General features: G+C 46.7%; 1 protein-coding gene across 6 annotated transcripts in view; it reads left to right on the forward strand.

The window, feature by feature from the left end:
* The window catches only part of gabbr1b (gamma-aminobutyric acid (GABA) B receptor, 1b), a 146,272-nt gene that overhangs the window by 78,988 nt on the left and 54,452 nt on the right, over positions 1-12,832 (forward strand). For 4 of the 6 annotated variants that reach the window (XM_071499914.1, XM_071499911.1, XM_071499912.1 and 1 more), the window contains exon 7: positions 3,940-4,100. The exons of 1 other annotated variant lie outside the window; for it this stretch is intronic. In XM_071499914.1, the coding sequence (XP_071356015.1) occupies positions 3,940-4,100 (161 nt within the window). Of the gene's footprint in view, positions 1-2,845; positions 2,957-3,939; positions 4,101-12,832 lie in introns of those variants that run through there. One more of the 6 variants, XM_071499916.1, reaches the window with a different exon arrangement.

Consider the following 12,832-nt stretch of genomic DNA (forward strand, 5'->3'; position numbering starts at 1 on the left):
GCTCCTCTTCTTCACTCTCTCACTCCTTCTTCTTCTCTTTGTTTGGCCTTCTCTCTCTCTCTCTCTCTCTCTCTCTCTCTCTCTCCACTCTCTAAGCAAGTTTTACATTTCTATATTTGCCCGTGCACTAAAGCCCTGTGGGGTAGCTTCCAAACAATATCACATGTGACATGTTACCATTACTTACGCTGCTGCTGTGCTCCAGATTCTTCCAGTGCAGCTGAATAAAGCTACCTTCTAATCCGTGTACTCTATAATGCTCAGTATGTTCATATAGCAGCAGCTCAGATCCATGGTAGGCCAGCTGGATGTAAGTTAAGACCAGGTCCAGAGAAGACCTTAACTACCTAAACCATCACCATGGTTACCATAATAACAGTCATGGCTTGGTTAGATTCAGGAAAAGATGGTGATTTCGGTTAAAATAAGTACTTCCTCAACATTAGACAATCATTGTCATGGTTACAATAATAACAATGAAGGTTGACCCAGCAACAAAACCTAACTTTTGGTCATAATAACCTGCTGACAGACGACCTGTGGGCTCGTTTTTTCCTGGAGGACCCTCACTTTCCGCTGTGCTGCATCAAGGATACGAGGGCTAAGAAGCGGTCCACAGCTTGATTTTCCCAGCGACCCCCTGATTGGTTAATACGTCCCTGCAAATGAACATGCCCCTGTCTTTAACTGATCGTGCTTTGTACAGTTTCCAGCACAGAAATGACCTTGACTTGTGCACCACTGGAGAAGAAACAGGATTAGCAGAGTGAACTATCCTAAGCTCTTTAATTGTATTCATTGAACACCAGCAGCTCGGCTTTTACCCACCTCATCACAAGTGCTCCATTTTACAGAATTAGCCTATTGTTTAAAAAACCAGGGAATCAGTTATCAGCTCTGCTCAAAGTGGTATTCAAATTTACTGATGGGCAAAAAAACTCCAAACACATCAGGAGGCACAACAGTGCTGCATGTTGCTCCCAGTTTCACGTTGATGGAAACTGGTTGAGCAGGTTGTGTGTTCGGAGCGGACTGTCTGGTAAATGACAGCAGTGTGCTGACAGCAATGAGCTGGAGCTCAGGGACATGGCAGGAGACACGCCTGTATTCTCCAGCTGCACGGATAATCCCCGAGAGATGGCGAAACAGATGGGAGGAGACAGAGAGATACACATCAACCCACCCGAGAAAGTGAGAGCCGGTCAGGTAGAGAGCTGAGGCGGGAAACAGAAGTGATAGACATCAGACTGCAGCAGCAGGCGGGAAGGACAGAGGGGCAGAGAGGAGAGGAGAGAAGGAGGCAAATAATGAGAGGGATCGGTGTCAGCCCATCACTGTGCAGATACATTATTAAAGATACACCCAGCACACACACACATGCACACACACGCACACACAGGGACAAAATGGAAGGCACGGCCGCTCTCAGGAAGAGACAGTAATGAAGAAACGTGTAAATGTGGGAGTGTGTGGGGGAGAGGCAGAGCATGATTCATTATGGCTCAACACCACCTCTGAAATGTGCTTTGCTACATTAAAAGACTGTATTGACTCATGAGGAAGACAACGATGAAGGAGGGGGATGGATGAATGTTTAAAACAAGCAGAGGTGAATGGAAACATATAACTTACATCTTTTACAAACACATGTCACACTAAGTTTAATTAGTGTAAAAATTGCAGTTCAGGTTTCTAATATATAATATAATAATACTAATAGTAACTTAACTATTACTAAGACAACAAATACTGAAACCAGTAGCACTATTACTAATAGACAAAGAAGGTTCACTTACACTGGAAAAGATCTGGAAAAAGTCAACTTTTTTCATTAGAGCCTGACTGATGCCAGTTTTATTTTAGAGTTTAGAAAATCAATTAACAACATTGGTAAAGTGAGTGTGGCAGTGCTCTCTGGTGACAACATACACTGATCAGTGTATGTTGTAACAACAATAAAACTACAGTGTTATCATAATAATAATGATTATATATGTGTATATATATATATATATATATATATATATCTTTTCTTAACAAAATTACACAGTAAGAATAAAACCACAAAAAAAATTACAAGAGGCTTTCTGCGTGGCAATTATCTTTTAATATTATTATTATTATTATTATTACATATCCACTTCTAAACCTTGTACCTTGAGGCCCTGTCGGTGTAGGGCGGGCTTTGGGGTACTGGGTTAAAATCTGTTTTTAATACCTTTATTATTCCGTTGATATTTTGTAAACATACTGATGAATACGTCTAACCCAACCTAAATGATGCATTTTCCTAATTTAGATCTGTGGCTTGGTCAGGTGCTGGGTTCTGTGCCTGATGAGCAGGAGCCACAAGTGGATGGTAACTGTTGAACACAGTGTCATATTAGCACCAGAGTCATAAAGTCAGATAACTGACCCAGTAATGTCAGTTACACCGCAGTACAGTCAGCTAACGCTAACTAGCATTAGCCACCAGACTGAGTAAGACCGAAGACGTTGAAGACTGGTGCATTTAACCCTTTAACACCTGAGCCTCAAAACGTCCGCCGTCTGTCCGCAGCCCGCAGAGAAACACCAGCCCGCCACAGTTACGGTAATCCAAAGTGCGCCTGCGCAAATGTGTCGTCCATGACACACTCGGTTTTAAAGGGTTAATGTCTGACACTTTTAATCATGTATGTGTAGGAGGAGCAATGAATTTTTGACGCTTTAAACGCAACAGATTAGATGCAGGGGGCGAGGAGAGTGGCGGGACCAATACGCCCCCCCCCCCCGCTCATTTCGCCCTGGGGCCCCGTAGTGTGTTCCTCCGGCCCTGCCCCCGTGAGATTGAATTGAAATGGATGAATGAGTTCGAGGGGACGCGTGCGGCCTCCATGATGGTGTTAATGAGGCAGGAGGGCAATTAAACTGCGGACGTGAAAGGAGCAAGGCAAGAAAACCAGGCGCTGAGGAGGTGAAGTCACTGACGGGCAATTAACATTAACGTGCGGGGGGGGGCTTGTTGTCGGGTGAGCGGGAGGCGGAGAGATAGATGAGCGGGACGGTGTTAAGGGATTGCAAATTCAAAGTGGTTTGTGAAACGGAGAGAGTGAACATCCCTCCTCCTCCTCCTCCTCCTCCTCCTCTTCCTCCTCCTCCTCCTCCTCTCTCGCTGCTGCAGTCAGCCTCAGAGCTGCGAGCTCCACACCGCTCCCGTCGTGTCCTCTCTCCGGATCCTGACGGGGGTCAGCCGCATTCCAGCTGCACCTCTTCGTCCGGAGCCCGACCCCGCTGCTCCCGTTAGACTGCCACACCACCCGCGCGTCAAACAGCCTTTCGACGGGGGAGCGGCGAGTCCGTGGGCGGGTGGACGAGGCAGGGCAGAGAGACGGCGAGAGGATCCGGACAGAACCGAGTCCCTCAGCTCGGTGTGGATGTTCGTTAATGTTTGACAGGGAGACAAAGGCAGGCGGTGTTCGTGTCTGAGAGAGAGAGAGAGAGAGAGAGGTCAGTTTCAGCTCCTTGGACAGCGGCAAGAGTTCGGACCCGACTTCATCCCAAATCTCGACTGAACATCCAAGTTCAGTTGAAACAGCAACTCCAGCCGCTGGAGTCCAGCTCTGACGCAGAGATGTTAGACTTCGCAGCAGCTGAATGAGGCTGTTTGACATCCGGCTCATGTGTTAGTCAGATGTAATTTGTCCGCTTCAGGTTAGTCAGTGATGTGAATGTGCCCCCATGTCTGAGGACAAGCGCAGGGAAACTGATTGGTCCTGACCCCCGCGCAGTGCACCCTGCAGACTCACAGCGGAACACTACCGGAGGAATAGACTCACTTCACGCAGCTCCGTGAAGCCATGGCTGGGCTCTGCCAGACGCTCCTCCGCAGGTCTGTCCTGCGCCATTCTCTGACCCTGACCCTCTTTGTGCTCCTCTCCTGCTGCTGCCCGGCTCTAGGCAAGAAGAAGCTCTACATCGGAGCCCTCTTCCCCATGAGTGGAGGCTGGCCCGGCGGACAAGCCTGCCTCCCCTCCGCTCAGATGGCCCTGGACCTGGTGAATAAAAGGACCGACATCCTGCCGGACTACGAACTGGAGCTGATCCACTACGACAGTATGGTGAGTAGCTGACAAACTATTCACGCTGTAAGACTCACTTCTTCCATCTGTCCCCACTCTCCATATGTTGGTCAGAATCAGAGCTTTTTCAGTTCAATTCTTCACCAACAACACAAATCAACTAGACACAGTTTCCCTGGAAACTGTGCAGCATTCATGTGTTCATCAGCATCATGTCTCTGCTTCGCAGCAGACGCATGTGAACATGAACTGAAAGCAGGGACGTGTGAGCACGCAGCTGCTGGAGCTTGGGTTAAATCAGGAATCTAGGAAGTGACAGCGTGTTATCATCAGCTGCAGAGGGTCTGGACCGGGATGAGACTAAGCATGAGACTTTTGTTGTAGCAGAAGCGCAGACTGCTCCTGATGTTCACACTGTGATGACACTTCCCCCATCATCAGGATAGTCGTCAGTCCTCTGTGTATTGTGTCTTTTAAACAACTGTGTGTGTGTATGTGTGTGTGTGTGTTTGCACACTAGCAGCAGCCTCACAGCCTGCACGCGCTCAGACGTCACCACGCTGGGACACAGTGTGGTGGCGGGAACACGGTGACAGACGGGACAGGGTCTGAGGTACCGAGCAGGAAGTGTAGGGTCCAGCTGCCTGACACTACTGTTGCATTTCACAAACCATGCTACGTACTTTGCATTGCCTAATGCATTATGGGGGAAATGTTGATTGCAACCTGGAGTATTTTCACTGGCGACATATATTCTTTCAGGGTTTGTGTCCTGCGTCTCTTGTTGTTAGTTTAAGGATCTAAAACAGTCACCATTGCAGACAGTCAGTGGTTTTGTTCAGTGTGTCTTGTGTGGTGCTTGTTGTCGACTTTTTCCAGACCAGAATCTCTCCTAGTGTTGCCATGTTTCAGCTCGAACACACCACCTTCACAAACACCCCCAGTCAAAAGTTTTCCTCCCCCACTTTCCCACCTGTTGCTGACGGTCCAGCAGCTCAGGTGAACAGTGGATGTTCTCCTGTAGATGGAGAACAGGTCTTCATCAGCGATGGAGAAACTGGTGACCTCCATCTTTCCTGCAGCAGTGAAGTAAAAAAAACATGGAGCTGGTCTGGGATCAACTGGACTGAAGGTGACAGTGACACATTTAGATTCAGTTTAGATTTCAGCAAGAAGATTTGTTTGTTCTGTGTTTTCGTTTCAGACACACTGAGACGCTCTGAAACGTTTGACTGGTGCAGGAAGTCAGCATGAATCCAGATCCAGACCACATGGCCCTGGGTTATGTATGTAACTGTGGTTCCATGAAAACTGGTGGTTTCCAGAGACAGTGTGTAAGATGTGGCTCTCCAGGGCCTGGGTGGTCAGGAGGAATGAAACCCTCCTCACAGCAGAGAGGAGACTTGTTCCTCTCAAAGTGAACGTCACTGGTTTCCTCTCTGGGAACACGAGCCCATACTCACTTCACACATGTAGCAGCTGTTTGTGTAATGTCCTGACTCTAAAGTGGATTCAGTGACTTTGTCATGCTTTAGTTGTCACTAGTGTTAAACTACAGTGTGTAACCTCTGCCACTAGGGGTCTCTCAGTCAGAACAGCAGCGCAGCTCGTTGATTGGCTCAAACCTGTCAGTCAGCTGACAGATGACTGTTTCACGGCCTTTTCGTTTTCTGTGAACAAGATTTGCTTCTATCGTTGTTTTTCCTTTATAGTTACCATGGACACAAGTCTGACTTTCCTTTTTTTTTACACCTATTAAAAAACACAAACAGGGCCTAAGTCTAAGTGGTGCATTAGTCATAACTTTAAGTTGGTTGTCACTTTCACCTTTAATTTGTACGTGACGTTACGCCCAGGTGGACGCCCGGCTGGTGCGCTCTGGTCCAGCTGGTCTTCACTAAACCTGGTCCTGACTGCTGAGTCTTTAGAAGAGACTGAAGGTCAGTTGCACCAACCAAGCTTAAACCTAGTCTTAACTACGTCTGGTCTTACTGATGTGACTGTACACATGTCTGTGGCTGTTGCCCAGCAGTGTGCGTTGCTAGGATACGTTCCTAACAATCGCTGCTAATTTGGATTGTTTCAGATTTTATGTAGTAGTGAGTTTGTTTGTTTGCATTTACTCAGTGTAGCTTTCTTTATCTTTGTCTCTCTCATATTTACAGTTATCATGAGGTAAAAAGGTAGATGGATGAAAGTCTTAGTCTTAGTCTTGAGTCTAGTCTGTCCCCTTCGGCCCATGACTCTCTGCATGGTGCTCAGCTGTGAATCTGAAATCGGCAGATAATTTTAGGCCTGAAAAGACAGAGGTGGAGAGGTGGATGTGGATCACGTGTCCTACACTGTTCTGAACGGAGCTGTGCGCACCGCTGCATTGTGGTCTGACACAAAGCGCCAGTCCAGTGACAGCTCAGCTCTTCAACCTCTCAGTCAGCTCCTTATCGCTGTGAATTTCCGGTGGATCACTTCTGTCCCTAATAAGTCTGTCCCATCAAAAAGCCTTTGTTGTAAAATTTAAAATGAGATGTCATTGTCTTCACATCGTTACTATAGAAACAGCCTAGATTTTTGACTTAATGCCTGCTTCTGACAAGGCGTCAGATTTTCGACTGGTCTCCGTGAGAGGAAGGCTTAAGCCCACATGGTGCAACTCCTGCAACTGTTAGTGGGGACAGAGACAGAGACTGTTAGGGATGGGGTCTCTGAAACCCTCACAGATGGTCCAATCTGGTCTTTGATCAGCCCCAAAAGTCTCTATGCTCCTCATCCACCTCCACTAACTCCCCCTGACCCTGAACCAGATCCAGTCTCTGATGCTGCCCTCAGAGAGACGTCTGGGTCTGAACTCAGTCATCCAGCCTGATGCTCCCTCTCCTCCACTGTGTCAACACTGTCCCTGCACACAGACAGTCTCAGTCCAGACTGTTCTGGTCTGTGGTTCCCTGATGGTGGAAACAGCTCCTGATGTCTGTCAGAGCAGGGGCGTCCCTCTCTATCTTCAAGACCCTGTTGAAGACTCCTCTCCTCAGATAGCAGCTCCTCTCCTAACACCTCTAACACCCTAACAAGTCTACCTAGCTCCAACTCTGACTCTCACTTCACTTCTTTACCTGATCTCCCTCACTTATTAAACAGATGTAGAACTGAGTCCTGACACCGAGGTCTCTACTGACCTGAAGCTCCACTCATCAACCTCACAGAATAAGTAAATGTAAATGTGTGAACGTTAGAACGCCAAGTTATGACTGACTTAGCATAAGACCAGCGACCAACCCCAGACATCCGACGACTAAAATCCTTCATCTGGTCCAAATACAGAGCTGAAAACCACCGAGGTGGAGAAAGAGGATCTGAAACATGAGACTTCAAACTGAATCAAAGTCAGTTTGAGCTTCTGTCAAACAAACACAAGACCGACACATGAGCAGACAGGACATGACGTCACTGACAGGCGACCAATGAAATGGAACGTTACCATGATTAAAATCACAGATTTCTGTGTTTGAGAACTGATGGAAACATGTGTGATGATGTAAGAACACAACTCAACAACATGTAGAACAGAGGTCTGGTTGTTTTTACACATTTTAATGTGGAAACATATTGTAACTTTAATGTTATTCAGTTTCACTCATTGTAAACATTCCCTGATAAAACAAATGGATTGTGGGTAATATTACATTTCTGCTGTTACACTATAAATGAATGAAAACACTACATTTAGAGGGCTTTAGAAACACCATCACAGACACTGCTGTCATTTCTCCTGATAGTCAGACGTCCATCACTGAGCCTGATGCTGTGTTCAGGTGTTTATTCTGTCGCTTGGGCGTTTGGGAGCAGTTAATGGAACAGCAGCTGTTATTTCACAGCCTGTATCAGTGACACTGACACAGGTTTGATGCATATAGGAATCACTTAACAGCCAATTATCCTCTATCGCTATTACAGAAGCCTGGAAATCAGTTCTTTGATAACATGAGCTTTGAAGGCAGCACGAGACATGAGTCATGGCAAAGAGGAGCAGCTGTTACAAGTTGAACCCTCCCAACAGGGACATGATGAGTCCAGGGGCCGAGGCTGACACACATCCTCACACAGAGCTGCTTCACCTCAAAGTCAAATCTTCATGTCTTCACAACGTGGTCCAAGGTCAGGGCTGATTACACGCTGCACCCAATGATTAGAAATAATAATACAGATCAGGGATTGCAGTGTTTGTTACTCCTCACCTGCAGTTAGTCAAATGGATGTTAAAGCTTCATTCACAGCTTTGAGCCCCTCACTGAAAAAGTTTCTGTTTCTAAACGTGTGGAACATGTGGGTTCATCTCCAGTGTCACTGTGTCTGTGTCACTCAGATTTAACCTCTGAACCAAAGATGTGGTCGAACATTTCCTGCATTCAAGTCTGTCACTGCTGCACACACACACACACACACACACACACACACACACACACACACACACACACACACACACACACACACACACACACACAGTATATAAACAGTTAAATGCACTGTGACAGGATGGTGTTTTTGAAAAGCATCACTCTCATTGGTTTGTGCTGCTCTGCACTGGATCCTCACTTCAAAAAGCCTAAAGAGGATGGAGATGGGGGGTGGAGGGGGGATTGTAGAGGTTGGCATGACAACAGTAACCGAGACAACTGCAGTTCAAACAAAAACAGACTTGGCTCCAAGAAAAAGAGAAGATCATGCACCTCGTGTCGCGGCACAAACAGGAGCAGATGGACGGCTGCGTGTGAGAGAGTCATGTTGTAGAACAGTTTGCCAAATGTAAGAAGTGTCATTGATCACAGACCCCTGCAGCACGCCGCCGCTCTGCCAGGCCAGCTGCACATCACGCCGAACCCTCTGATGGGTCTCCTGCTGATCACAGACGAGCGGGCCTGCGTCATCAGGAGGTGAATGGAGCAGATGATGATCAGATGTCTGTCATGCAGGTCCCAAAGGTTCAGAGAGGGCTGAGGATGGGGTTGGGGGGGTCGGAGGGGGGCATCTCATTTGTGTCTCATTTGAACGTGTTGGTGATTTCCCCTGAGTGCCGGGGTTAATCAATGCAGCTTCAGATCACCATGGGCCCACTTTATAAACCAATCTATCTGATTCAGGACTGGAGAGAGCGGCGTTCTCCAAGCGTGGACTCAGTGTTGTTATGTGAGGAGAGGAAATCCAGCACATGGCTCAGCAGCCTCCTTTAACTCCACAGGACAGGATTTCACCCCTGCAGACAGGATGTGCACCATTTCAGGAGCTGGTTGCTAGGGAACAGCTTCAGGTTTACGTCCTGCCAGCTGCTGATGTTGGCAAACACTGCAGCAGGAAATTAAGTCGTGGCCGTTTTAAATGTTTCTGGTTGGAACTGAAGTGGTTTCTGGCCTCTGACAGAGCTGGTCCAGACTCAGCGAGCATCACATGTAGGGATTCATGATTTGATGTGGAATTCTCTCTATGATTCATTTCACTACTGAATCAGATTTTTTGTTCCAGGCTGTTAACAGCACTTTTCCTCACTCTGCTGTGAAATGACTGTAATTATGACTGAAACTCTGAAGTTCATTCATTCGTTTTCCTGTGCGGTGTAGGCAGCGGTGGTGTCAAACAGGAATACCCACATATATGTTGTCCCTCCGCTGCAACACCTGACAGTCACCTTAAAGAGCCCCCCCCGCCCCCCCAAAATCTTAACATGTCCAGATGATGTTTTTATATAATGAAGACACATGATGAGTGAAATAATCAGTCAACACCATGACTGAGTGTTTCCACCTTGAACTGCAGTGAACCAACAGTCTCATAAAAACTGATTCAGACAGTCAGGGATTCATACGTCATAGAACCTAAAGAACCAATCCTGTCAACTTGTGGGGACAGGGGGGCGGGGCTAAATACACCTGAAACTTTGTCAGTACAGAGAGCCAGAGTTAGCATGAGCACAACTACTAACACTGTGTCAGCCACTGCCAGTTACAAGCTAACAAACAACATAAACAAATAAAAGATGCTAACTATGCTAACTGTTCTGATCCATCTGCTAGTCTCTGATTCTGGTCTCAACAGACTCCTCATCTGAGTCTGGGTCTGACTGAGGCTCCAACATGAGGCTGAGTCTCTGATGTTTCCTCCTCTAACCATCTTCATCCTCTCTGCTCTTTCACCTGGACACCTGGAGCAGGCAGGTGGTGGGCGGGGCCAAGGCCTGATCCAGGTTTCTCATCAGGAAGTCACAGTAGATGAGCTTCAGACCAGTTTTTATGTGACAACATGTTCAGCAGAGGAGCCACTGTCCACTGTCACTGAGGTGTTCACTACACATCTTTATCAATGTGACCTGACAACACTGACTGATTGACAGTTCATTTGTTCTCCCCATCAGAAGCTTGTTAACAGACAGAAACACTGATCACAATCTGACAACATTATGGTCACATGACCTATATGTGCAGTTATTGTAGAGGCTCAGAACTAGAACTGAGGAAGCGTGATGCCTTCACTTACTGTTGGACATATGAGTTGCAGGTGAACTGAGATGTGAATGTTTTTCGAACTACATAATCAGTGACTGAATCTCTGGACATTTCTGACAAAGAATGTTGAACAAGGATTTACAGCAATCAACTTTTTATTGGAGTTAAGAAAATAAAAGTCAGTCAGTGCAGGAGATCTGACCCCAGCAGAAACACATGAGAAGTGGTCAGAGGCTTTTACAGTTTGCTGGTCATGAAAAGAGGATGAGAGATTCTTCCAGCAGTCCAGCTACATGCCACAGAAATGATAAAAATAATACGGATGTGTTTTAATTTAAACTGCCCTTCCATGCATGTGCTGATCTGTGTGGTGCTCATCTGCTCAGCTGCTGTCCCAGCTCAGATGTCATGGCATGAAAGGCACAAACAACAAACAGTCAAGCAGAGCATTACATGTAGCTGGGTATTCACTGTGAAGGAAAATGATGGCCCTCTTTCTTACACCTGCCTACAAAGCTGTGATTGGTTGATCTGTCTCTTCAAATGGGGCCAAACAGCATCCGTGGAGTGGTGAAGTGGAAGAAGTTAGTTCATGTGCCCCAGGTTCTGGTGTCATGTGACTGACAGTTGGATGGACTTGAAACTGTCCATCCATCCATCCATCCATCCATCCATCCATTTTCTTCCCCTTATCTGAGGTCAGGCTGCAGTGGCAGCAGGCTAAGCAGGGTATTCCAAAACATCCCTCTCTCCAGCAACGCTTTCCAGCTCCTCCTGGGGAATCCCCTGGTGTTCCCAGGCCAAATGGGATATGTAATTCCTCCAGCCCGTTCTCGGTCTACCTCAGGGTCTTCTACCACTTACATATGCCTGGAGAACCCCCAGTGGAAGGCGCCCAAGAGGATCCTAACCAGCCTCAACTGCCTCTCTTTGACATGAAGGAGGCTTTACTTGCAGTGGCAGTGGCTTTCAGTCACTACCCAGAGCTCATGACCACGGGTGAGGGTCAGAACAAAGATCGACTGGTAAATCAAGAACTTCGCCTTCCAGCGCAGCCCCATCTTCACCACAACAGCACAGTAGGGTTTGGCGATATGTCAAAATTTTCCAACTGGCCACCATCAGTCCAGCAATTTGCGCAATCAGCGAATGCAGTTATGGAATAGCTGCAAAAAAAAACCCAAAATCACCTGTTTGGGATTATTTTTGTTTTAAACCTGACTCAACCAGCAAGTCAGAGGTCCTATACAAAGCAATTTGCCGTCTTTGCAAACAAATAGTGCCAGCAAAACACTACCAATTTGCATGAACATTTGTGAATCCACCATCCTGCAGAGCTGCTGCTGTGAGCTGTAAAGACAGGTTGAGCAGCTGTCCGACACTACTTGAAAATAAGGTCTGATGCTGTCAGAAGAAGAAGCCTCCACTTCAGTCTCCAAATGAACAAACAGGTGAGGATAACATGCTGTTAGATGATGAGGGTGCACAACCACATTTAGAGTTTTCGGTGTAGTTCTCAAATGTCATGTATGAATTGATGTTGCTTTTCTGCACCAATTGATCAGACAGCAACCAATAAAGACGGCTTCAGTGTCATTTAGTCACAGCTGTATTTTGTGAAAGATGGAAATCAGTGCCACAAGAATGTGCATATTATGGCCCAACTCCAGCTGTTGGTTCCTGTTAGTGCACAATTTGAATTGTCCTTTACAGGTTAATTATTTACCAAGTTGAATTCTGAAGGAGGCAGACCCCTAAAATTAGCAAAATTAAATGACAAAAATCACCCAAAAAAACCAACCGACGATGGACTCAGCCAATCGCCGATATATTCGTCCAGTCGCCCAACCCCACGGCCCAGTACAACACCTGCTTTACTGCTGACACCGCACCAATCCGTCTGTCAATCTCCTGCTCCATCTTACCCTCCCTTGTGAACAAGACTTAGAGATACTTGAACCACATCATCTGCTAAAAGCAAAGATGCAATTCTGAGGTTCCCAAACCGGACACACTCCACCTTGAGATCCTGTCCATGAATATCACAAACAGGATCACAGAAGAGGGACAACCTTTGCAAAGTCCAACACTCCCCGAAAACGTTTGTCTTTATGCCAAGAATGCGGACACAGCTCTCTCTGTGGTTATGTGAACAGCACAAAGGTTCAACAAAATATCTAATATGACACTGTCTCAGAAACGGATGATAAACTCTTCCTTTTGGAATCAAGAACTGCTTCAGTTTTTTGCAGCTTCCTCTCTGTAGCCATGGTGACCGAG

The sequence above is a fragment of the Trachinotus anak genome, unplaced genomic scaffold (assembly GCF_046630095.1).
Source record: "Trachinotus anak isolate AG129_WGS33_773 ecotype Australia unplaced genomic scaffold, CSIRO_AGI_Tana_v1 ptg000016l, whole genome shotgun sequence".
In the NCBI taxonomy this organism is placed as follows: domain Eukaryota; kingdom Metazoa; phylum Chordata; class Actinopteri; order Carangiformes; family Carangidae; genus Trachinotus; species Trachinotus anak.